At 42.3% G+C, this 26,519-nt stretch overlaps 1 protein-coding gene across 1 annotated transcript in view; it reads left to right on the top strand.

Moving 5' to 3' along the window:
• Positions 1–25,002, top strand: part of itga11a (integrin, alpha 11a) — a 41,038-nt gene extending 16,036 nt beyond the window's left edge. Inside the window, exons 5-30 of the mRNA XM_031569358.1 lie at positions 5,341–5,455; positions 5,662–5,789; positions 5,920–6,068; positions 6,332–6,476; positions 7,024–7,189; positions 7,439–7,509; positions 9,951–10,095; positions 10,902–11,050; positions 11,804–11,947; positions 13,825–14,028; positions 14,268–14,398; positions 14,730–14,896; positions 16,776–16,915; positions 17,151–17,261; positions 17,756–17,841; positions 17,966–18,170; positions 18,417–18,515; positions 20,487–20,563; positions 20,682–20,765; positions 20,976–21,066; positions 21,229–21,342; positions 21,671–21,754; positions 21,857–21,967; positions 22,155–22,250; positions 22,794–22,907; positions 23,511–25,002. Of these exons, the coding sequence (XP_031425218.1) occupies positions 5,341–5,455; positions 5,662–5,789; positions 5,920–6,068; positions 6,332–6,476; positions 7,024–7,189; positions 7,439–7,509; positions 9,951–10,095; positions 10,902–11,050; positions 11,804–11,947; positions 13,825–14,028; positions 14,268–14,398; positions 14,730–14,896; positions 16,776–16,915; positions 17,151–17,261; positions 17,756–17,841; positions 17,966–18,170; positions 18,417–18,515; positions 20,487–20,563; positions 20,682–20,765; positions 20,976–21,066; positions 21,229–21,342; positions 21,671–21,754; positions 21,857–21,967; positions 22,155–22,250; positions 22,794–22,907; positions 23,511–23,588 (3,204 nt within the window). The 3' untranslated portion in view covers positions 23,589–25,002. The remainder of the gene's footprint in view (positions 1–5,340; positions 5,456–5,661; positions 5,790–5,919; positions 6,069–6,331; positions 6,477–7,023; positions 7,190–7,438; positions 7,510–9,950; positions 10,096–10,901; positions 11,051–11,803; positions 11,948–13,824; positions 14,029–14,267; positions 14,399–14,729; positions 14,897–16,775; positions 16,916–17,150; positions 17,262–17,755; positions 17,842–17,965; positions 18,171–18,416; positions 18,516–20,486; positions 20,564–20,681; positions 20,766–20,975; positions 21,067–21,228; positions 21,343–21,670; positions 21,755–21,856; positions 21,968–22,154; positions 22,251–22,793; positions 22,908–23,510) is intronic.
• Positions 25,003–26,519: the final 1,517 nt, after the last annotated feature.

Below are 26,519 nucleotides of genomic sequence, written 5' to 3'. Positions count from 1 at the left end.
TGGAGTTAGCTAACTCAGGTCCCTGGTGTTGTGATTGGGCAAAATCAGTGTGGTCAGCATCAGGGTTTGACCGACCTGCATTATAAAAAAAGATTAAGTAACCGTATCATAGCCAAGCCAGATCACGCCACTGTGTGTGGTTTGTTTATTTACAACAACGGGACTAGCATTCTCACGCTAGCAAGCTTGCACGATATGCTACCCAACGTTATGCTACCGTTATGCTACCCAACAGCAACCCAACAAAAACGTTTTATAAATGACCTGTGAGAAAATGTCTTCCGCAAATCCGGTCATGAGTGGTTGGTTGCCAGCCTGTCCACAATTTGGTACCGTTAGATGCAACGAGACCGCCCGGTAAACGTACTAAGGCTGGATCTGTGCTAGCGTTATCCACCCGTCTTAGTCTCTGTATCCAGATGTTCTGTTGGGTCGATTTAGATTTTACCGTGGGAAAACGGAAAAAGCCTAAACCTAATCCTTTACATTCCTTGGTACATCTGGTATTACTGTAAGTAGACGAAGGGTTGACTCAAAAACGATCCGCATACGGATGTAATTCTAGAATGTTGATTGGTTAAGATTAGTTACCAGGCAGGAACGGAAAACACCATTTATTTGATTGGCTAATACCAGGACCTCTACTTTTCCCTCTAAACTGCAACGTCGTTTGCCTGACATTTAATGTGGTGTCACGTTTAACGTTGCTGTTCAACATTAATAGCAACTGAATTACACGTGTGTTATCGGCAAACGTTCACGTTGTCATGTTAATCCATTAGTAAACTGAGCATATCGATTGTTAATTCATTATTTAATTCATCATTTTTATTGTTTAACTGAATGGCCGATGTTTGACACGGTCTGATAACTGACATGGCTACGCTAGCTAACTAGCTACTGTACTGTGTTTGGTTAGCTCAAGCTAGCACTCTTACAAACACACATACATACACAACCGATAGGTTTTTGTAAAAAAAATAGTTCATTGGTTAGCTTAAATGACAGTAATTTATGCAAGCTGACTAAGTTTGGAAGACTTGAAAACTTCAAGACCTGAAGACAAAAGCCTCTGTTGAAGTTACCTAAATTTCATCAGCAGATTACACATCCCCCATCCAGCTAAGGTAAGTTGATTTACTTGCATTACAAATAACCTCAGGTAATGTTACAAGTCGCCAACAGCGGGCCTTCCCTTTAGTTGTGCTATATGCTTAGTTACCATGCTATGAAATAGAGGACATTCACTTTTAATTTCGTGACATTTTTCTTACAAGTAACGTTAGCCCACAGTAGCATAGCCTGCTGTCAAACACTTCTGGTCAGTGCGCATGGATGACATTTGGCACGAATCAGTCACGTTAAATGTAGCGATCAGGGATTTAAATCTCCCGGTGCTATTGCAATAGTTTCGATGTTTTTGCTCTTTTTTCACGATGTGTTAATGACATTGTACATTGTAGCATAGCCTGCTGTGGGCAGTGGCAGTGCCTTACCTTACCTGAGGGAAAATAAAGCGCTAGGTTGCGCTGCGCGTGAAAACTTTATGGATGACATTTAGCACGTTAAATGCAGCGATCAGGGATTTAAATCTCATGTTTTTATATACATGTACATTTACAGACATATACATGAACTTTTACAGACTTTCTATGTGTTCACAAAACTAATGCTGTCATGTTCTCTCTCCCTCTTCTCGTTTGTGACAGTGTGCTACGTTGTGTTTTGTGTGTTTGTGAAGTGTAAGTGACATATTGTGTTTATATTTAGACATACTTGAGAGATGGAGAGTTTTGCACGTCTGGACGCTATATTTTATTACCTTGCAAATGGTTCCCACCAACTAGGGAGTAGTAGGATACAGATGTCTTCTGTCGGTAGAGCAGCAAAGCAGTATGTGTTAGATATGGGTAAGTTGTTAATTCAGGTAAGAGACGTCTGGTTGTACGTACCCCTGAGGAGAGGGACAGGGTACTGTATGAGTGCCATGACAGTGCAGCCACTGGAGAGCACCCTGGTGTACAGAAGACTGCACAGAAGGCAGTGCAGAATTTTTATTGGCTGACTTTGAAAAAGGATGTAGAGGATTTGGTTGGTTCCTGTGAGCCATGTCAGAGGCATGACAGAATTAAGACTGTAGCACCTACGCTACACCCTATTAAGGTCCAGGGTCCCTGGCAGGTCATGGGAGCTGATTTAATTGGGCCGCTCAAAACGACATCCAAGGGTTACACCCATATCATAAGTTTTACTGATTTGTTCTCCAAGTGGGTCATGGCTAGGCCTCTGAGAGGCAAGAACGGTCCAAGGGTAGAACTAATGGTGACACAAAGTGTTTTGGCACAGGGTGGTGTCAAAAAGATTATCACTGATATGGGAAGAGAGTTTGTTAATGACTGTAACAAAGCTCTTTTTGAAACCTTTGGGATAGAGCATGCTGTAACTTCAGCCTACCACCCGCAGAGCAATGGGCAAGATGAGCGCTCAAACCAGAACATTAAGCGCCATCTTGCAAAGTACGGTAATGAGGAGCAGAATGACTGGGACGTCTATCTGCAACACGCTGTTTATTCGATAAACACCTCGAAGCAGCGTTCCACAAAGGTGAGCCCAATGAAGAGACGCTGCAGAGGAGGGCAGACTCACTTGCCAAAGTTCATGCCAAGGTTCAGGAGAACATTGCAATTGCCCAGGGTAGACAGAAATTGCAGTTTGAAACCCAGCAGAGGCGTAATGTTAAATGCTTTGATGTCAAGGAGGGCGATGAGGTCCTCTTGGCAGAACAAGAAAGCGGTGAAGTTAGGAAATGCGATGAATGAACGTTGGGCTGGACCGTTTAAGGTGGAGTCCATGACAGCCAAAGGAGTGTCCAGATTGGAACGGATGGTGAATGTCCTTTACGGTTCCCAAGTGCGGCGTGCAATCTGTCAGCGCACACCTGGGGTTGCAGGTTGTTTTTACTGTTTTTTGTAAGGGGACAGGTAAGTTTGGTTCTCTCTCCATTTTCCACTTTAAATGTATGTTATATGTATACCATGTTCTATGTATGTCCCTGTGAAGTTTGTATGTCTGTCACATATGTCTGTTATACACATTTGTTATTTAAAAGTATCTAAGCATCCTTTTCTTTTTCATTAACCTTGTCTTGTCTTGTCCTGTCTCACTAACCCTAACCCATAACCTGTACCTCGACGTGGTGAGTGGGCTTTCAACTAAACTGATCTTGCTTTGAATGGTGTTAGTAATTATGTTTTTAAAACAAGTATATGCTTTGCAGTATATTTCCACAGGTCTACTGAATGGAACACATCAAGACTCAATTAATTTAGACTGACCACAGCATACAAGACACTGCACCTATCTCCCTGCAATCACTTGACACTGAATGTCTTGCATCAAAAAAAAAAAAACATACACTGTCATAGTTTTTTCAATGTTTGCTATTGAATTGTATTTAAATTCGTTCAGATGTTGTTTATCATGTGTGTGCATATACATCTGCACCCTAGTGTAATTACAGCACTTGGTTTGGAAAATGTATTTATTGCTAGCTCTACTGATGGCTGTAATGTGTAAGTACTCAGCTGTCAGTCAAAGTTCAGAGCAGTTATGTGTCACTGTCAAGATTATGTCACTAAATAAATAGATTGGTTTCAAAGACGTTAGAACCTAGTTTCTATCACCAAGGTTTTCTATACCTCTGTAAAACTGTTGACTGGTTGTAACTAACATTACAAACACATTGCAAGGAAGGTTGCTCTTTTCTTCGCAAACATATTTTTTGTTTGCCAATCTCGGAAACTGATTTCAATAACCTGTAGTATGCATAGGAGTTCAGGGGGCTTAGCATTTCTAGGTTGCTGCATTGATGTGCTATATTGTTTTGGATATATTTTGCATTTGCGCATAGTGTTACAGACAGTTAGTGTAGCAACTTCGTGACATGAGGAGTAGACGTTCAAGGTAAGAGACGTGTTTATTAATTAAACCCGATGCGACCAAGATACGATGTCAACAGGTTGACTACCAGGCTAAGCTAACGCATCGTTTAGCTACGTTAGCTTGCTGCTATGTATTTTCCACGGTGGAAAAGTTCGGTGAACAAGTCGGTTGTGTGTTTAGCCGTATGACTTCGTAAAAATTCGGCTAACAAAACAGTTGAGTATTAAAACGTATAACTTCACAGAATTAAAATAAACAAAATAAAACGATCGTTTAAAAGTCAGGCAAACGACGTTGCAGCTCAGCGAAAAAAATAGAGGTCCTGCTATTAGCCAGTTCCTGCCTGGTAACTAATCCTAACCAATCAACATTCTAGAATTACATCCGTATGCGGATCGTTTTTGAGTCAACCCATCGTCTACTTACAATTACAACCCCAAACACAACACGTTTTCGGGATGATGTTAATCGATTCGTAAATGAACTACTATTGTACTGTCCTCGTTGAGGTGTGATAACTTCAACTAGACAGCGAGCTAAACTCTCTTATATTCATAAAGATGAAGAATGTCTTGTATTCTTGTTTGCAGATTTATTTTTCAAATTGTGCTGAATCCACAACAATAAATTCAAGTGATCAAAGGGTGAAAGAGTAAACTAGAACACAAAAAGCTAAATGTTGCAATTAGCCAAGTCACCTAGTTCCATGAAGTAAAGAAAGCACATGTTAAGCTAACTGTTAACATTTCCTAATAGCATCCACGTTTTAACATTGCCTTTTTTAGCATTATAACTACGTTTTTAAACAATGAAATGAACTTAGTTATAACAAGATACAGCGATGCCTCTGCTGGGGAATCAACCTGTAAGAAGGAATCTCTACTGTGTAATGACTGTCAGCCTGCCGTTTCTACATTATTCTGAACAATTTTACCTGCCTACTTCCTGCACGGCTCAAAATTACAACGTCAAAATCAAAGTCTGGATGAAACTGAAATTTTTACAAATTCGACAATTCAAATTAAATGCCTGGAGGCAGAACAACTATAAACTACCATGCTATGCTACCAACTGTTGACAGGATGACAGTTAGCCACCCGGAAGTACCTTGGCAACCTTTGTTTACAAACATTCTGATTAGGTCTATAGATTAACAGCAACTCTGAACAGTGTAAATTGTCATTATTTACTTATTTTGTGTAATGTTTTTAATGGTACAGTACAGTACAGTTGCTTCCTGTTTTATCCTAAATCTCTATCAGTTTGTTGGTATATAGTATGCTATTAGTAACTGAATCTACACTGACTGATGTAGCTGGTGTACACAAAAGCGTGTCAGTGTGCAAAAGTACCATGCCATTATGCAGAGGTTTGACCTTGTTGACCTCTGTGTGTCAGGCCTGCGGTCCTCTGTGGGCCCATGAGTGCGGCAGCTCCTACTACAGCACTGGAATCTGCTCAAGAGTGAACGCCAGCTTTAAGTTCTCTCGGGCTGTTGCCCCTGCCTTCCAAAGTAAGACCAAGACAAAATTGTTCTTTGACTATGAGGATCCAAATGATGTGCTGCATTGTATTAACTGACTGTTAATTGTAGTTATGAACTACTACAATTACATACTTCATATAGCCTATATGAAGGCTATATTAATTGTAGTTTTGAACTTCTTAATGTGCGAATGGCAAGGCTATTTGACTCAAAAAGACACTTGTCTCTCAAAGGGTGTGAAACTTACATGGACATTGTGATTGTTCTGGATGGGTCCAATTCCATCTACCCGTGGTATGAGGTTCAGGATTTCCTCATAAATATTCTGCAAAAATTCTACATTGGACCAGGACAGATTCAGGTAGGCCATAGTTCATGAAACACACAGAAACCGCTGTGGAGTATAACCTCTTTCCCCAGTTCTCTAAATCATGCAGCCTTTAAAAAAATGACTTGTGACTGTTTCACTAAACTGATGGAACCCTGTCCAGGTTGGTGTGGTGCAGTATGGTGAGAAAGTTGTCCACGAGTTCAGCTTGAGTGACTTCCGCTCGGTGGAGGATGTGGTGAGGGCAGCCCGAAAGATCGAGCAGCGTGGTGGTGAGGAGACAAACACTGCCCTGGGCATCAACGAAGCACGGTACGACCAATCCTCTTCAGTCCCTTTCCAGTGCACCTGCAGCTCAGATAATGCCAGATTACAGCTCAGAGTCTCGCGTTAGAAAAACTGAGAGTGTATCTCCAAGGGAGCATATCTGCTAAATGTTTATGTTCACGTTAATTTTAGTTGATGGTTGTAGTTGTTGGATGAATGAAACTGCTCACTTAAGAGTGAGATTCATGTGGCCCTTCGGCTTTTCTGGGGCTCTCATGCATTCCACTGCATGTTTTCCACTCCCGCAGAACACAAGCATTCAAGAAGGGCGGGCGACGCGGCGCAAAGAAGGTGATGATTGTGATCACAGATGGAGAGTCTCATGACAGCCCAGACTTGAAGCAGGTTATTGAGGACAGCGAGAAGGATGGCATAACCCGCTACGCTATTGCTGTGAGTCGCTTTGCCTTTTCCCCCCCTTGTGAACGACGCTTCATGCCAGTGGTCAAATAAGGTTTGCCAAAAAAGGGAAAAAGACATTTAAAAAAAATGTGAGTTGGAAACTTAATGGACGAGTGGCACATTTTTCACGCAGCCAAAGCTCTCACTGTGCTTTCATTTCCTCCTCTATTCATGTGGTCCAAAGTGTGAATGACCTCTACGGGACCAAATCGTTTTGGAGCGCTGTTTGGCTGTACTGTGCTCCCTGAGATTAAGGTGATGAGGTGGCCCATTTGGAACTGACCATGGCTACATGGGCAGGGAGGCTTTGAGGTCACAGTGCTGCTGACTTCATTGGAAATTTCTCATAGTCATGACAAGTGCCTGATCCACGTCTAACATTTAGCCGTCCTAAAGAGTTCCAATTTAAAACTGTTGGTTAGTGTGGGCTGCAGAAGAAGGGTGCCGTACAAATGAGTCACTGTTACCAAAGGGCGCTATGCTAGCAGGGTAGCAGGCATGGGACACCAACTGATAACTAGCCGCTGTGTCTATCCAGGTCCTTGGTTACTACAATCGTCGTGGAATCAATCCCGAGGCCTTCCTAAGCGAGATTAAATACATTGCGAGTGACCCAGATGATGGGCACTTCTTCAATGTGACGGATGAAGCAGCCCTGAAGGATATTGTGGATGCCCTGGGAGACCGGATCTTCAGCTTGGAAGGTGCAGGATTGAAACTACAAAGGCCTGCTGCAGCACATGTTCTACACTGTAAAACCGCAAACTATGAACTTTTTATATTGTGCAATGCTGTAAATCTCACTGAAGCCAATCTTTTGTGCTTTCACAGTTCTTTTGAACAAGCTGATAATCCTGTGCTATAATTCACTGTTCTCCATCACTGTACTGAATTAAACTGCAGCCCTGCGAAAATGCTTTCAAGAATGCCTTTGCCCTCCACCCTATCTGCAGGAACTAGTGAGAATGGGACAACATTTGCCCTCCAGATGTCCCAGGCAGGCTTTTCGGCGCACATTGTCGAGGTGAGTGTCATTTAGCTTGACTTCTTTTGTTCTCTGTGCATTGCGAATGCTTTTCGTCTCTTCTGGCCCTCCCATGTGGCTCCAGGCATTCGGGTCATCATGGTTTAAGGCTCCATCTGCAGCGTCTCCCCCAAAACGTGAACGAGACACTCTTTACCTCCTGGGACGAATATTGTGAGGAGTCTTTTAGGAGATGTGGAAAGATGATTCCCCCCCCCCCCCCCGCCTCTCTTGGAGTTTTGTTTGCTGTGCAGTGATATCATGGGGAATGTTGGCTTTGGGTTTGACACAGCTGGATAGTCGTCCGTGGCAGTCTAGCCAAATCTCGTTTCCAACTGTACCTGTAGATCTCACAGACTGCCTCTCAGATCCAGTTGCGCTGATGTAATGCCTTTGATTTCCCTGCCCAGTTTCACTATCTAAGTACAACCTGTTCGGAATATCACATATTACGGTTTCTTCTAAAAAAAGAGGGGGAAAATTGTAGATGGTCGGGTTGATGACTGGAAATTTCATCCTGGAATACTGCATGCCTGGGATAGCACTTAATCAACAAAGCCAACCTGAGTGTTGAAAGCAGGATAACTTTTTGGAAAGTATTTGAGAGCTTTAAGGGAAAACCATCCCAGAAGCACAGATGGTTTAGCTGGAGGCAGCCTTTGCCAATTTGAAATACTGCTAGTGTCACACAAATTCAGATGTTCCAATTCCCTCAGAAGTTTTATATTTTATTTGCTGTCTTCATGCTTAGTTGGTCCCGTTCATTCACTTTAATGACAAGGGAATGTATTCTGTTCAGGATTTATGTCCATGAGGTGTTTAAGCACTGCCACATTGGTATACGTCTCTAGGTTTAGCTATATACAGTAAGTCTAACTGGTCAAAAGCAGCCGAGATCTCATTTCTAGTGACATTCATTTGAAACATTTACTGAAAAACTGTGTTTGTCCAGGCTTATGTACCAAGCCCTAGAAACAGCAACACTTCACTTAAACCCTGTATTCAGAAAGCATTATAAACACATTCATAAAGGGTTATGAAGTATTCATAATGCCTCATAATAATTGACATAAGTCTACATCACTATTTATACATAGTAATGACTGCACTCATGAAGTGTTATGATGTTATAGTATATGCCCTTACAGCTTGAAGTATCAGAATGGGTAATAAAGCTTCTTTTCCCTCTTGATAATGACACCTTTGCCTTATGTCAAATGATGTTTATTCACCAAATGTTTTTATGAAGCCCCATACATGCATTTTATGTGACCCCAAACAAGCTTTCATGATAATAGTTGTGTAGGGCTGGTACTACAGCATAATAATACTTTAATGAGCGAAGTCGCATCGATTTATAAATAGTTATATACACTTACGTCAGTCACTATGATGCATTATGAATACTTTTTAAATGTTTATGGTTTATAATTCTTTATGGATACTGGGTTGAAGTAAATTGTTACCCTAGAAACATTGCTATAGTGTTGTTCTGAAGATATCTTTTAACTGGCCATGCTCATCTGAAAGGGGAGAGTTGATATATGTGTATGACCCAGTAAAGGATAGAGTACAGGCATAATTCTGTCAGTAGACAAACTGAAGTATTTAGGTCGCTAGTACTGTGCTGCTTGAGGTCAGTTACCATAGAAACCATGCACAACCAAACAAATACACATTTCCCTTGAAGGGAAGTTCATTTTTACAGTATTTTCCTAAGCTGTAGTGGATCAGTCATTCTTGTATTGTTGTGTAGCCATTTCCAAGGGATTCAAAGGCTGTTTGGCAAATTTCTATTTGTAGCGGCCACTGGAAAATGTGCTGCTGTCTGAAGTTAACATGTTTCTGACAGACCCACTGACATTGGGTCTGCTTCATAGTACATCAGGCAGAAATATTATCCTCAGCATCTGTGTAAATTATTGGATAATCAGGTGCTAAATAAGAGTACTTTACTAAGGAAAGAGCTGTCAAGATGCTTAATAAATCTTTATGATCTTTTAGTTCTCTTTGTGAAACATATAAACCGTCAAAGCCAAATTCAATAATGCAATAAGTTATAGTTAACAGTTATAATTAAGGTATTTTGCAGACCGAAAGCTGTCCTGCTACACAGTGCACTGCACACATAGTAAATAGTCCAATTAATTAATTAACTTCATTTTGGGGCCACTTCAGTCTCACTGATTAGTGAGGAAATGAGCCCCTGCTCTGGTCTTGGTTGTAACAGGTGGTTCATGTCCAGGCCTGGGTGAGTAGTTCGAGAGAGTCCTTGAGGCAGCCCACTTCAGACAAAGCACTGGAAATTTCTCAAGTCTCATGTTTGGAAAGTTTCTCCAGATTAATTTCCGGAGAAGAAATGACAAAAGACAAATAAAGTTTCGACTTTGGATATTTGCAGTTTTTCTATCCGTTCTACATCTCACCTCATTTCGTGGCAGGATGGAATATTGGTTGGTGCGCCGGGTGCCTATGACTGGAATGGGGCAGTATTGAAGGAAACCCGCCATGGAAAAGTGATCCCCCCAAAGTCTTCATACTCCAAAGAGTTTCCAGAGGAACTGAAAAATCACGGTGCATACCTAGGTAAGAAACTGTCTGCCTGTCCTCTGCCGTGTAATATCAGGGTGTGAGCAGTGAAACCAATGGAAGGGAAGCAGAGGGTCCTGAATAGGAAGTTAGGTTCAAAGGACCGCCAGACCTCATTACCAACTGCTTATCAAGCAACACTCTATTATTCTCCTTCTCTCTGTTCTCTCCTTCTCTCTCCTTCTTTCTCCAACTGGAGGACCATGTGGCAAGCGCATTGAAGCCTTGTGGTTTAACGCCACCACTACTGCGGCCCTGTCCATAAACCGCTCTACTGGTTTTCCTCACATCCCGCTCCGGTTTTCTGGTTTTCCCATTTCCCATCAGGCCCTGATTATGGAAGCCATTCCAGACTCATTATGGAACAGGGCAAAGGCATGAATCTGGTTGTGCTCACTAAAGAGTGCAGGGACTATGCCAACCTGAGACTGACTGATTATAGCCCAGCAATCACAGATGTGCTCCAGCTTTTTTTGTCATTTAGGGCTGTGGGTGCTGAATTTTGCTACAGACAGCTACTATTTCCTCACCCTATATGAGTAACTGATTGCTTTCCTGACGTCATTTTTAACTGTGTAGACACAAATCCTTTGCATGCATCAGCCTGAAGATCTGTGCCCTCAGCAGAAAGTTTACTGGTGTTTATTGGTGTGGCAGGTGTCAGTTGTACAGTAACCAAAAATGTAATCTGCAAATCCAAATCCCTTATGAAGGATATGGTTACAAATGATATGGTCATAAAGTAATTACTATCTGCTCTTGGCAATATGAACTGTGAGTAATGCTTTTAACCATGCCGACAGGTTACACGGTGACCTCAGTGGTGTCTGCCAGAAATGGACAGCTGTATGTGGCCGGAGCTCCGCGGTTCAACCACACTGGCAAGGTCATCGTGTTCACGCTGAGAAATGACGGCAACCTCACTATCTTACACTCACTTAAGGGACAACAGGTAGAGAATGTCCTTCCCTTTCACACACACACACACACACACACACACACACACACACACACACACACACACACACACAAAAACCACAGGATTTGTTTTTACTGAATTCCCAGTTCACCTTCATCATCATAAGCATACAGGTGAAATAGAAAGTACTAATGGCAGTTAAAAGAGCTTTGAAAAGAAGTATCTTTGAGTCCCAAAAGCAGCCTGACTATGAGAAAACTGTGATGAAAGTTTGAAAATCAGTGACCTTCTTGCAGACTTTTCAGTGAGGTGCAGTGAGGTTACCTCTGGCAGATTTTTCCCCCTCTTATCCAAACAGCAAGTGGAACACCATGACAGTTTAGACAGCACACCTACAGAAAATGGCTGACATCGCCAGGACAACTCATGTGCTTGCCATCTTAGTCACTAATTCAAAACAGAGTGTTTAAATTGCCCTGTGCCCTACTCCCTCGATGAGGAGAAAAAAAGAAAAAAGAATCAAACTATTATTTCACACCACAGACAACAACAACAACAGCTGGAGGACAGACTTTGCATTCTTTAGAGGAATGATCACTGTGTTATGCTTTACAGTTGTTTAACCGAGCCAAAATGGCAGAGGAGGGGGGATATGGGAAGTGCACCTGGCCAGTGATGACAGGGAGGTTATACTGCCTCCACAACACAAATGACTGGATCTATGCTGCCTTGTCTCTTTGTGCAGGTGGGAGGATGTGATGTTTCTGCCGTTGATTTGTTTTACAGATAGGTTCCTACTACGGCAGTGAGATAGCCGCCGTGGACATTGATGGAGATGGTGTCACAGACAACCTCCTGGTGGCAGCTCCCATGTTCTTCAGCGGAGGCTGGGAGAGGGGCAAAGTGTACATCTACCGGGTGACAGAGCAGGTCAGTAGATGTAGTGTTGCGTGACCGTTGCTGTGTGGTGGAGCTCTAACACTGGGGACCACCCTCGGCTCAACACCTCATCACCAACAACTCATCTAAAACCCCATTCTGTTCCACACCCCCTCACTGTCATTATCTCTGTCAACGTTTTTATGTAGTCTCAATCCCATTTCCTGTGGTCACATTCCATCTTAATTAAACTCTATCTGTCTCTCTCTCTCTCTCTCTCTCTCTCTCTCTCTCTCTCTGTCTCTCTCTCTCTCTCTCTTTCTCTCTCTCTCTCTCTCTCTCTCTGAATGTTTGTCTACATCCATTTGTCTGTCCATTGTCTCTCCCCTTTCTGCCTCTACTTTGTCTGAGAAGGTCTCACTGTATTCATACATTATACAGGCAAATTAACCAGATGAAAAAAAGTTTGAACAATTTCCTTTACCCGTTGCTTTAAAACTGTCTGTAACTGAACTGAACACACTGATTAATCCAACCTGTTCCAAGTGTGAGACATGGGGCACCTGCCGTCACACAAATGAGAATACGGCCGGCCTTCATTAATGGCAAGTGCACGGTGAACCCAGCAGGAAAACATTTACCCCTTCAAACATAATTACCTGCTGCTTGTGGATGAAAGCTCCTAATAGGTGGAAATTGCTGGAGAGAAAATTCTAAAAAGTTCTGGTCATTAGGAGACAGTGCAGGCAGCCAGGCCTCTCTCCAGCAGGTTTTATAAAGCATTTCCCCAACAGCCTCCCAGTTAACTTCGAAGCCCCATGGAAATAGAGAGATCAATCAGGTATTCCATTTAAAGCTAAACTCAATCTCCCCTCTGCCCAGACTTTACACCTTGTGAATAAGAAGGGCTGTGTGGGACTGCCAGTTGGCTGTAATGGGTCAGTCTATGAATGGCCATCCGCAAGGCTCAGCAGTACCCCATGTGTTTTAAATAAACCTCTGAGACTGCACGGGTCCTCCCTGTGCTTGTTATCTAGTAGGCCCCAGGCTCTGCATCTGTGTGAAGTGTGGTGGAATACAATAACCCTCCCTTTCACTCATTTAGTCCTTGAGGAACGACTGAAAAAACAAGTGATCTTATTTTGTTTTGCCTGTCCACCACAGTATATGAAAAACCAAGATCAAGACTGAAATGACTGGAGATGATGTGTATGGCTAACTCAAAGTTCTTCATACTTGGCTGATGCACTGAAAGCTTGAGAAATTGCACCTTTTCCTAAAACACTCTAGGAATTGAGGTTAATTATCTTTCAAGTCACGAATGCTTTCCATCTTGCTTCACGTTATTGTTGGTTATCTGATCACACAATCTCTGAGGGGGCATTCAGAAGCCGTAACTATTTCTTTGACCATAAGTACTTGTGAGGCCTCATGTTGGCTATTTTCTTGGCAGATGTCTTCAGGGCATACGTTTGCCTTACAAAAACAATGGAATTTGAGAATGAGGTTTTGGCTGATTGAGAATTTAAGTTAATGCTGTGGGTTTTGCCTTTCATTTTGTATTTGTCCTTGTTGGTTCTGTGTTTATCTTTCTGAAAGAATTTCATGTAATTGAAACAACAAACAAAGCCACCCGAGAAAGAGCGAAATAGAGAGAGAGAGCGAGAGAGAGAGAGAGAGAGAGAGAGACGAGTTAAGTAAGCAACAATTGATGTTCCCACATGTCTAACATAAATAGAGGTCCATTCCTCACAGAGTAGGATATTGGATTTTGGAGATTTGTCATGGGTTACTCAAGAGATGTTCTCAGCAAACTCTCTGGCAATCTATGTGTTCTTGTGTACATACGTGGCATTATTGTTCATTTGGCACACTGAGATCCTGTGTATCTCCCAATCAACCCTGGGCGTATCCTCTCACCCTACCAGAACCGTTTTGTACTGGAGGGCGCTCTGGAGGTCCAGGACCAGGGACAGAATGCTCGCTTTGGTTCAGCTCTGGCCCCCGTACCAGACCTCAATGGTGACACCTACAACGATGTGGTGATTGGAGCACCACTTGAGGACAACCACCGTGGTGCCATTTACATCTTTTACAGTCAACGCAACAGGATACTTCGCAAATATAAACAGGTAAAGCCTGTTTTAGAGCTATGACCGTAGCACATACTTGTGTTTACGTATTTAGCCTTTTATCCAAAGTGACTTACAGAAACATATTTTAAAAACTTTAACAATAATAAAATGAATGCATAATATGCTCTTCTTACTTCAAAGCTTATGATACAACACTACTATTTGAATTTACTTCCAATGACTGCCTCCTGGGTTTGTTTAATTACTTACTTTTAACTTAATTCCCTTACTCTCAGAGAATTGGTGCAGCACAACTAGCTAACGGCCTTCAGTACTTTGGACTTAACATCCATGGAAAGATGGACATTAATGGAGATGGGCTTGTGGATTTATCAGTTGGCTCTCTTGGTGCAGCAGTGCTTCTGTGGTAAGAGGAGAACTGAACATTTTACCACATTTCCCGAAATATTCAGTTTCACAAAATCAGTTAGTTAGTCATTGGCAAATGAGGTAGTCAGACAGCTCTGTAATCACCCAGTAACTGACATCTAAAAAGCCTTTACCCAAGTCTCTCTCTCTCTCTGTTGTTGCATGAACTAACAATTTACATTAGAATGATACCTGCACTTGTGTTTTACCTTTCAGTGTGAAAATGACATTTGAAACAATATTATAATTCAAATCTAATTTATGAGAGAGAAATGGTCATGTTATACTACAGCGTATGAATCTTACACCTATATACATGTGGGGTGCAGGTCCCGCAGTGTGGTCCGTATCCATACTATGGTGAGATTTGAACCCAGCAAAGTAAACATCTTCAACAAGGACTGTCGAAGGGGTGGCAAGGACGTGACCTGTATGTCAGCTATCGTATGTCTAAACGTCACGGCTCGCACCTCCATACGACCAACACAGGAAGTCGGTGAGTCTTGAGTGGTTTAGCCCTGCATTACCCTACAGACCTGTTTTGGACAGTAAGGGGGCTGCTAGAGAAATGCAAGACACACAGAACTCTGGAGTGACTACAGTGTTGTTGAAAGGGTCAGTGAAGCATTCAAAGTTCTGTCTAAGTCTCAGGGGAATTTCTTTTTATAGCAATTCCTTTCTTCTGTGAAAACCATTCCAATACAAATACCTTATAACCTCCAAAGAAAATGTCTTTCATTCTAGAATTTGATACAAATAATTTCAGTTATTTGAATTAATATTATCCAGTGACATTCATAATTTTGTAGTCTGAACATGCAGCAATGGTGCTTCAAGTGTGTACTTGACCTGATGTGCTGCAACGAAAGGAACCTCTTCAAATTTTGTCAATGTAGAAGCCATTAATTCCTACCTGGACCAACAGAAGCACACTTGGAATTGCTTCATGATGCAAGTTGAATCACTTAACCAGACACTTAAAGAATATGAATAATGTTGGTCACGCAATATACTTGCTTGTATGCTAGACTACAACACCATTGCTACATCAGGGGCCTGCTGGATGTCAGCCTTTGGTAAACTATCAAAGCTAGGAGCGAGTTATCCACACCACCTCCGCCAGCCACTGGTCCCCAAGGACAGGTCTGGTTTCCAGCCTGTTGAGAGCAGCAGGGGCAGCCCACCCGCAAGCAGACGCTAGGCCTCTGATCGCACAATTTATTTTCAAAGATTGTCCTTAGGCACAGGGGGGGGGGGGGGGGGGGGGGGTTAAATCCTCATGACCTGCCAAATATTCATCTGAGTCCACATGTTTCATACATGCAGGGCAGTTGAAGAGTCACTGAGAGACATCTTGTCTTGGTTTGACAGGAGCGCCCCATGGGGAGGCTGGAGAAACTGGGGATTGAGACACTGGGCCAGCAAACAATAGAGTATTTCTGTTTGTTCACCATTTTCACCCTCAGTTGTCTACCCCTAATCCCAGTCAGATGTGCTGGGGTTGCAGTTGATACAAGCTCAGCACTTTTAAAATGGAAACTTTTTTTTCATCAAACCTACCCAGCCTTAAGATCTGTGGCACTCTTTGTAGTGTGTCGTTCGCTGGGCTAAATCATTAGGTTTTACTTGGCCTTGATGGAGAGCCTTGTCTTCTATCAGTGCCTCACGCAGTAGTCTGCTTCCTATTAAGCCAAAGCAGAGACATGTCATCACTGGCACTGCTTTGTAGCATTAGTCAGGATTGTCTTCAGTGACTGACCTTTGGAAGAGTTTTAAAGCCTTTCCTCCCCGTGAGTTGAGATAGGAGCCAAAATAACAGCTCCCTTAAAAATAAGGCTAGACCTAAAGGTGAATGAACCTTTTAAGGATCATATGTCTTCGATGTGACCCCACAGCTATGAACAAAGGTAAACGCCACTTCTCATGCACTAAATATATCAATTAGTTAAAAGAAATAAGTCAGCTTTTGTGCTGAATATTTTCTTTGTACATTATTTACCACTAGTAGTCCTCAGGGGACATGGTGAGAGGGATGCTGGGATCAGATATCCATTACACCAGGACATCCATAAATTCAAAGTCTAGGTCATCATCCTCCTATGGAAAACTAAGCGTATGTTTAACAGCTCTAAGGGCACATTTACACATTCTTCTTATTCATAAGTCACCATCCTTTTTGGACCCCTCTGCTGCATGTGTCATTACCTATAAATGATGAATGGCAAAATGTCATCCCTATTTAATTCAAACTTCCTATTTAATCATTGGTCCATCTTACCGTACTCTAGTCAAAGAAAGATTTTGTCTAGTTGTTATATACAGGAGTGTCTCCAATAGTATTCTAGTCTCATGAAGGACTGTCCCTCTCCGCTTAGCTCTGCAGTACAACGTGTCCATCGAGGAGAAGCGGTTTGCTCCCCGTGCCATGCTTGATGAGACCGACAGGCAACAGCCACGTAACATCACACTCTTGCCTGGAGAGGAGACCTGTGAGCATGTCTACTTCCACGTCATGGTGAGAGCACATCCACATGAATAATGGATGAATGGGACACAGACAGTGTGTCGCGATTATGGCAGGTGCAAAGGTTTTACAATAACATTTTATACTCATCCATAAGAGTTGCGGTATGGAGGAATGTTATTCTTAAACACAGTTGGTGGCCACTGTTTAGTGAGCATAATACTGAATGGCCAGGAGGTAACTGTATGATGTGAGGTCTGAGCTCATCCATTATTCTCTTCCTCAGGAGACAACCGATTATGCCCGACCAATTGTCTTCAGTGTGGTGGTGGCTGCCATGGATCCACATCAGGGCCCAGCAATGGATGATGGCTGGCCAACCACAGTTAAAGTTGAGGTAAGGCCTGGTTTCCCACTGCAAAAGTCTTGGTCAGTCAAACTCTTAGTACCTTCATGAGTAATGTATGAGAATATTAAAAACAGTAAAGTTAAAGCCATTACGCAGTGCCAGTCAGTTCTTGAGCCTGAAGGTTCAAAACTAAAAAGTGAGGTTAGTGAGTCCTTATAGTTCGACTGGGACAAAGGGTGGCTTTCCACCTTCCTCTCAGTATTCAAGTGTCTTCGAGAGCCAATGGGTTGCTCAGATACAAATTTAGTTTCGGTCAAAGTTAAACAAACAGTTTACAACCATCGCGGTCAGTACACTTGCAAGAATGTAAACACTCAACCCCGACTCAATTTCAATGTAGTAGCGCAAATAATGTTCATGTCAATGTTTCAAAGACTCAGAGACCGCTCAGAGGTCAGTGCAACATATTGGTCTGAGAAAAGTTGTACTGTTGTAACTGCAAGATTTCACAATAGTTGACTTGGCTGCATGTTACTTTGCAGCTGCCTTTCTGGAATGGCTGTGATGAGGATGACCGCTGTGTTCCTAACCTGGTATTGCAGAGCCACTCTGATCTAATTACTCGGAGGTAGGTCACTTGGAAACAAATGTAGTCATCATACTCCACATTGTATTGATACGAATACGATGATGCCTTATTCACATACTATGCACAAACAGAATCGGCATGTTCCCCTGATTTCTTTTTTCAGGCAGTTCTGTGGGCAGGTGGTGCATACACGGGGCACAGTCTGCTTAAGTCAGGACGATGTCCTGCCATCGGAGAGGATAATCGAGGCCTCTCGCAGAAGGTTGGTGGTGGACACCCGTCTGGAGAACCGTGGGGAGAACGCCTATGGAGCTCGTCTCAACATCTCTTTCTCCCCCAATCTACGCTTCTCCAGTCTCGTAGCCAAGGTACTCACTCATTTCTTGAGTTGTCCATCCTTCTTTATGATCTTAGAGGTTGCACATAGTATCAAATTCATTACATGACTTGTGCCAAGCCATGCCATGGCCAAACCATCAAATGTATTATACATCATTTAATGTAAGTGTTATTTTTTGTTATTAATATGTCACAATCCATATTGTACTTTATGGCAACTTCCAAGATTTCCTACTACAGGCATGTAGGTACATACATTTTCTCTGCCATTACAGGACAATTCAGACATCAAGATAGAGTGCCGCAATGTGGAGAAGAAAAAACATGAGAAATCCTGCAATGTCAGCTCACCTTTCATGAGAGCCAAGACTCAAGTGAGTGCCCTACATATCTTTCTAAGGAGTCGATGTATTATCGTAACAGTAGGTGATCCCAAAATAAATGGGGAGCACCTATACTGCCCTTTTATGAGCAACTACTGTGCAGCCCTACACGATGAAGCTAAGATGAACTGGTTAACTTCAGATGGCTATGAAGAACAAGATGATCTAGGGGTGATCTAGGAATGTATCGTTCTGTTTGTAGCAGTTGGCATGAAATTCATTAGTTGGAAATTTGATTCTCCAACTTCCTTAGGACCCTCTTTCTGTGAACCACTAATGGCCCATTCAGCCCTCCTCAGCCCATAAATATAGACCTTTAAAGTCCAGAACATGACCTCAGTAGAGAGGACTCGTTGTTGTGTAACAGTGTTGTGTGGAGTTCAGTCTGTTAGTGACCTAGAGACATACAGACAGTGGGAGGACAGTGTGTAGGACAGTGTAGCTTAATGTAACGAAGACACGAATATTGTGTAGTATGACATTATGCAGTGGATAACATTGCCACTTTATTGCATTGTTTAACCAAGTCATTGGGTCATAATGTGTTTCATTGGGCCTGGAATGTCAGACAATGCCAAGGACCTTTAAGGCATTGATTGATTCATTTGAGTAAGTCAGTTGTCTTGACTCTGGCCCAAACCACCATGCCTCGATGGGGACATTTTAGTGAGCCCGACGTTAGGACTCAATGTGCATCTTCATCACTGCCAAACAATTACAAAGTCCCTACAGAATACATGGAATGAGCTGTCAGGAAGCCACAAACACAGAATAACAAAAACAGCTTCAAACACCGAACCACTCAAATCTGTCTCCCTATTCAGATGAGGAAATGTGTAACCTGCTTCTCTCCCTGTTTGCCAAACGATAGTTCAGGTACTTGAACATGGTGATAACTGGACTGATCTCACTCTTGAAAGTTTTACACAGATGAGGTCCCCCCCTTCATGAATGAAATGTGTGGCTGTTTCCTTTGAGGGGCACATAAACATTTCAGAGGCAGCCCTCGGCCCAGAGAAGTGCATGATTTTCCATGCTTGCCTTTGCCAGCATTCGAAACCAATGGAGCCATTAGCCGCATGGCCCGGCAGTCTTTTCCAAGCCCCATTTCAGAGAGAAGGGACAGGGTTATTATGGAGCCCCCCCTCACCCCCTCAAAGGACCTCATATAAACTCACCCAGCAGCTCTGTAATGCACATCATTTTGGTTGGGCATACCAAGCAAACAAGCATTCCTTTGACATATCTAATTCATGCCGCATTCAGGAGGGGGAGAAGCAGCATGCTGGAGCCTGTTCCCTTTTGACGTCTGTGTTCTGTCAGTAATGTGCAACCTCCTGTGCGTATAAAGTAAATACCTGATTAGGCATTTTGTGTGGGGCCAGCAGGCATCCATCAGGGCTAATCCCAAGAACAAGACAGATAGCTCATTACAGCCTTCCTCTCCCCCAAGCTGGAAAGACTTTACAGTTTTTTTTTTCTGTACTGAGAAATATCAGGCCAAAAGGTATTCTCTGGTAGCACAGGATTCAACTTGACAGAAGAAGACACTGCACAACTGTTTGTTGTGTAAATGTGTCAAAACCTGCTTTGCTAAAACCGTGGCTGTATTGCTACACTGACACACGTGGACTTCCACAGTGCATGCATGTGTGCAATGGTTTTGGTCAAAAGGGAGAGGAACAGGCTGTTTCCTAAGAACCCACTGTACCAACAGTGCTGTGAGCAGGTCAGGGTGGAAGCCATGGATTTATCGCAGGTTATTGAGGCTTTTCTCTGCAAGCCTTTAGGTACTTTAGCTGCATGTTGTTGTTGGAGTTCTAAACATATAGCACTGAGACTATTGTGTATAACGTCTTCTCTCAGTCTTAATGTGTCACATAAACAGTGGTATGCAACAGTATGCTGTTTCCCTCCTTTAGAGATGAAGTACTAAAAGTCACCCTGTCCCTCTTCTTGAAGGTATCTTTCCGTCTGGAATTTGAGTTTAACCGTTCTATGGTCTTGGACTATGTGCGGATAATCCTACATGCTAACAGGTGATAACTGTGACACACAGCACTCCAATACAATGAGCCACATCTCCAAATGACAGTTAATGGTAACCATTAGTTTCAAGAATTGACATGTCTGAAATGCCTGTCTCTTCTGTCGCAGTGATGGACAGGAAGTATCCCTCCATGACAATGTAATTGACCTTTTTTACCAGCTGAAATATGAGGCTGACCTTCTTTTTACAAGGTGAGAGCTCAGTTTTACTATGTTTTACTTCTATGACATAATTGAACCTCCTTTCCATAGCAAAGAAGAAAAAAAAACATCAAAAGGCTTAAAGTGGTAGATTAAAGGGTGCATGATGATCACCTCATACTACTTTTTTTATGTCCTGATGTTGTCCAAATTACATATCCAACTGCACAGCAATAGAATTACTTCCCTCTTTCTTTACAGAGACTCAGATCCTTCCCGTTATGAAATTGAAGCTGACCTGTCCTTGGAAAAGCCTGGAAGCGTAGGGCCTCCTTTTAACTTCACCTTTCAAGTGAGTCATCAGGCCCAAATGTCCATCAGGAAGTCTCTCACTATGTAGAGATATTAGTCAGAAATAATACATTACTTATGAGTTTCACTTATAGTTCACTGTGAGTTCAGTTGCAACAAGAATCACTATGCTACCATCTCACTTTATCCATTTTCTCTGCAGATTCAAAATTTAGGCTACTTTCCAGTGCGGGACTTGCAGCTGAATATTGAAATCCCTGAGGTGACAAAGAATGGAAACCAGCTTTTGCAGATAACCAACTTTCAGATAGATCAGGTAAGAGGAATTTACATGGCACATATGGAGAGTATTTGCTAAAAGCTGCAATAAAGCTCTGTCTCAATTCTTATCTGACCAGAATTGCTACGTGCCACCACTCCTTATTTTCCAGCTAACTTGATCTCTTCACTCTCAGTGGAATATGTCCACACGAGGATAGAGAAAGAACAATGAGACAATGTGACCTAAATTTACGTCTCTTGATGTTGAACTTTTTATATAAAAGTGTCAAATGACAAATTTTAACCATTACACCAGAGGCCCCATTTTAATTGTGATTCTTATTCAAAATGAACCAAACTCTTCAAATCCTCCTACACCTTAGATGGATGGCACCCACTGCATTCCACCACAACATGTGGCACACAGTCGGGCATCTCCTGAGGATCTGTCTCGAGTATCACGTCTGGTAATCTGTCTTTGGTTGTCTACACAGATATTATCCTTTATTTGTGCATCCATACCGATGTAGCTACAAGAACACTGTGTAAAACCTTGCCTATCTCCGCAGAATTATACAAACATGTTAACAGTACCAGTCCAGTGCAGCGTCAATCTGCCGCCCCACAGAGATGTTGGTGTCCGTATTAGAGGGATCCTTCGTATTGATTCTTTACATGCTGTAAGTACTATTCAAGATCATCATAACCTGTACTCTCAACACTGAAATAGGAGTCATTCAAGTTAGACATTCCAATAGAACTCTGGCAGTTCATTCAGATAGTATATATTATGTCACTGTATTGCTGTATGCCCCTTCTAAAAAGAATTGTACAGGCAATGACTGAAAACACTGTCTTAATGTCCAGCTGAACTTCAAAACGTTGGAGTTGGTGACAACAGCCTCCATACAGCTTAGCTCCTCCAGCCCGATGTTTTTGTTTGAAGAACGGCCTCTGAGACATGTGAGTTTATTTATGAGTACTTGTTTGTGACATTCTAAACAAGCTGCACCACTCATATACACAGGATTGCATGCTGCTTGCGGATCTGCATGCTAACATTTCACGCAGGCCGAATCAACAATACTGTGTGCCTAGAGCCAGGGGTTCAGACCACTGCCCTGTCTCCTGTCCCTGTTTGCTTTGAGAGTGCTTCCTTTCTCCAGCATGTTCAAGCTCAGTGGAGCCAAAGGACCGAAAGGACCATGAGAGAAATTCAGCTTTTCCCTTATATACTGAGTTGTGCTGCCATCTATGGATGCCCTATGAGTATACATCTGCAGTAACACAAAGCATGTCATGCAGGGACCTTCTTTCTGCAAGCAAACGTATTTTACACTTTTTTATGGTTTTTTTATGTCAGTGTGTTATTAAGATGTGTACAGTCAGAGCTGTGTATACAATCTGTGCATTAACATTTTGTCATAGAAAAAAGGTGTCAGAGAGAGCCATTCTGCTGTCCATAACTGTCTACTACAAATGTCATATGCCACTGTATTTTCCTAGATAATTCTGGAAATAAGAAAAGAAGAGGATTATCGAATCTCTATCTGGATTATTATAGGGAGTACTCTTGGGGGGCTATTACTGCTGGCCCTGCTCAGCCTGGCTCTGTGGAAGGTATATTTCTACTTCTATCAGACATCTACATGCACATATACATATACATGTCTATAAAGAGTACGAGTCATAAACTGAGAGAAAGAGAGAGAAAAAACTTTGACATTCAATCATCTAACATGAAGGAGTGTGACAGGTAACATTCATGAAGCATGATCTACAGTACATCTAAATGTTTCATGTTGTTGCCGCTGTGATGTAGCCATTTTAAGTGAGGAATTAGATTAGGCCTAATTGACCAAAAAAAAGAAAATGTAAGCATTTAAATTTGCCCATGTTCATTGTGTTGATATATTAGGTATTACTAAAATATCAAACATATTAAATATATGAAATAACATACAATGTGCATTTTGTGTAAAGCATAACCAGAGGGACAGATGGCACAGCCATAACTTCACAGTTGACACGCATTGACATTCTTACTTGCAATCTGTCAACAGTGTATCTGTCTTACATTTAGACCAACAGATCAATTACTTTTGTGTGTGAACTAAATTAACTATTTCTTAGGTTTTAGTGTAGATTTAGTGTCTTCCTTAGATATCCTTTCCTCTCCAGTGTGACTATGTTGCGTATTCATTCCATCCCTCCCTCTCTCAGCTGGGCTTTTTCCAGAGGCAGAAGCGGCGAGATCATCCTGAGCAGGAGGCCAATGGGAAGGTGGCTGAGGAGCGGTAACACAGGCTGCAGCCGGGCACCAGCACACCCATCACTCAGGGACCGTCCCAGACAGACCGTTACCGAAGTCTCCGCAGACAGCAAGGGGAAAGAGCAGCACTCTGAGCACTGGATGACCTGTCCCTCAACCACTGAACCACTGCACAGATCCCAACACCGTCCTGCACTGCCGACTGAATACTGCACACACGGGGACCTCGGCTATTCACGTCACTTGTCCCAGTTTGAGGTGTTGCAGCATCAGTCTTTTTTTTATCAAAGAAGGACCTGAATTTTTGTTGGGCAGCAGTACCATTCCTGGTCTCTGGTTTCTTCATTCATGACCTGAATGTCAAAGGAGCCTCAAAGGAGTGGGCTTTCATATCCAATTTGATCGTTTTTTTTATTTTTTTATCTGGTGCTTTCTCAGAGTTCACGAAGCTCTGGAACAACAGGAGTTGGACACACACACACACACACACACACTCTCTTTTGATGTGAGGTGACATCAGGCACTGGAGTGAACAGCTCTGATCCACAGCGGACAGCATAACAATGAACCAGTCACAAGGACCCGTGTGACTCCCCTGACATGTCATCCATGCACTGGTTTCTAATCACCCTACAGGCCCTCTGCAGCAGGGTAATTCTTCCTTAGACTGCCCCCTATGGATAGCTCTTAATTTTTAAAGATGGAAGATCCTCAATGCGCATTCCTGACTTCAATGCACTTTTTTATATTAGAAATGTAAACTTGAATTTTGTAAATAGGCAATTGTACCTTTTATGCCATAAACAAGTTGAATGGTTTGTTTTTGTAGTACTCAAGCAAGGATTGTGGCATTACCTTGTAACGATAGGAACTTTGGCAAGCTTTGATGACTGATGTCTGAAATCCTCTCACATGCTTTGCACCTCAACAAATAACCTTTGTGAAAGGGTATGCATATTGTACAGTAGTAGTTCTGTATATGCTGTCAAGATTAACAATGATTTGCCATGAGACCATGAAGACATGATAATAAGGTTTACTGATGGTGGGGTTTGGATGTGCTAATATATGTAAAGGGGACTAAAGTATTAAGTATTGCTGCCAGGGAATCACAATATTAAAATTATTTAATTTCAATTATTCCATTGTGTTCCAATGTCCATAAAGAGCTGAAGTTTTTAAGACAGTTAATGTGTTTTTGAAAACCATATGTATTAATAGTCAAAATGTAGATTTTGACTAATCTTGTTCCAGATGTGTACCCTATAGGATATAAAACACAAAATGAAAATGAATCTGCCAAAACAACTACCGGTAAATACATGTACATGACATGTCAAAGATGATTTCATACATGCATCTTGTGTAAATACTGTCTGAGTATTTTTTTTATTGTGAGATTTTGATGACCAGTGGCTATTAAACGTAAAGTTTATTGACAAACCCAGTGTGATTGACATTAACATTTCATGGTTTCACCAGTTAGTTTACAGACACAGACCCCCTACACAGACCCACACTGATGGACCATATAGCCATGGTAGATTACACTCCCTGGGTCACTGATACAGTCCCCTGCCAAGGCCAAATGTACCATTTCAAACATCTGGGAAAAACTCTGCCCTCATGTAAGAGTTGGACATGTTAAAACCTGAAGAGAGTAGCCTCTGCGTCTGTCCACCTGCAGCATGGAAATTGCCACCAGGATTAGATGGTGTACCTTTCCTATTGCCTTACACCTGTTGAAGATGGCTAGGTAACCTCATTCATTAAGGACTTGTTGGCTAGTCATCTTTGGTAGTAGCCTATAATTCTCACAAAAGAAGTCACAAAATATTTCCTCACATTAATAACAACAAGACTTTGGTAAAACACAATGTCATTTTACAAACTTTCACACAGCCTAGCGTCGTTTTACATGTATGAATTTGTGCAAGGTGCAAGTGACCCTTGCTTTGAAATAGTTAGTATCCTGAGGGTATAAGCCGATGCACTGGGGTGAGGTTTGGGGTCTGGCGTCAGTTTAAAGTAAGAATTTCACTTAGGGCGACAGTGACATATCACAATCAACTGCCACATTTGATCATTTCTATTCTGTCAAACTGAGTTATCTAAACTATGAAGAGTGAATGTTGAATGTTGATGTAGATTCACATGCAACCACCCAGATAGCAAGCGTATATCAGTCCACTGGGGGATTTTGGTCTGCTCCCCACTGGTGGTGTGCCACTTCTGCTCTGCTCTCAGACCTCCATCACCTTTAGTTATTAAGATATTAAGAAAACAACATGAAATATTACCAATTCCTAGAATTTCTGAATCAAGGGTTGGTGAAAAATGAAGAAGTGTAAATGAATAAAGACCAGTGGACCGCACAAAAACCGATTAGCAAAATGGCAGCGGACCGCCAGCTCTGCGCCCACTGGGCCGTCAGTGGTCCACTGTCATTTTGCTATCTGGGCAGTCAACTTATTCAAATTCTACCAGTTACTGCTGGCCTCATCAACCTGAATCGAGAGAAATTAGCATGCATTTGAAAAGTTCCTTGGAGCTCATAATGATTATGCTGATGTATGGATGGATAGGGAGGAGGTGTGGTTGCAGTGCCAATCACCGCAAGAGAAAAGAGGGGAGTGTACACGCTACCAATGACCCACCCATAACTCAATAACCCCAATGTAGTTAGCCCGGTAGCCACACTGGGTGTTGACAGTAGGGAGAAGCCAGGGAAGTGTTGGACATTACTGCGGCCGAGTTGAGTAATCCCAAAGCAATAGCCCAAGCATTAGAGAGGCAATTTGGGAGTTCTGCACCAGCAGTCATTATGTGAGGTTCATTGAGAGAGTCCACGCTTCAGGAGAAAAGATTTGTGTTTTTGCTGCAGAACGATGTTATCTTGCCTCTAAGGGCTTTCCAGACTTTAATGAGGCTACCAGAATGGGCCTTGCTAAAGAGGACTT

Source organism: Clupea harengus, chromosome 6, assembly GCF_900700415.2.
Source record: "Clupea harengus chromosome 6, Ch_v2.0.2, whole genome shotgun sequence".
Lineage (NCBI taxonomy): Eukaryota > Metazoa > Chordata > Actinopteri > Clupeiformes > Clupeidae > Clupea > Clupea harengus.
Note: the sequence above shows the minus strand (reverse complement) of the source record. Positions and strands in the feature narration are given on the sequence as shown.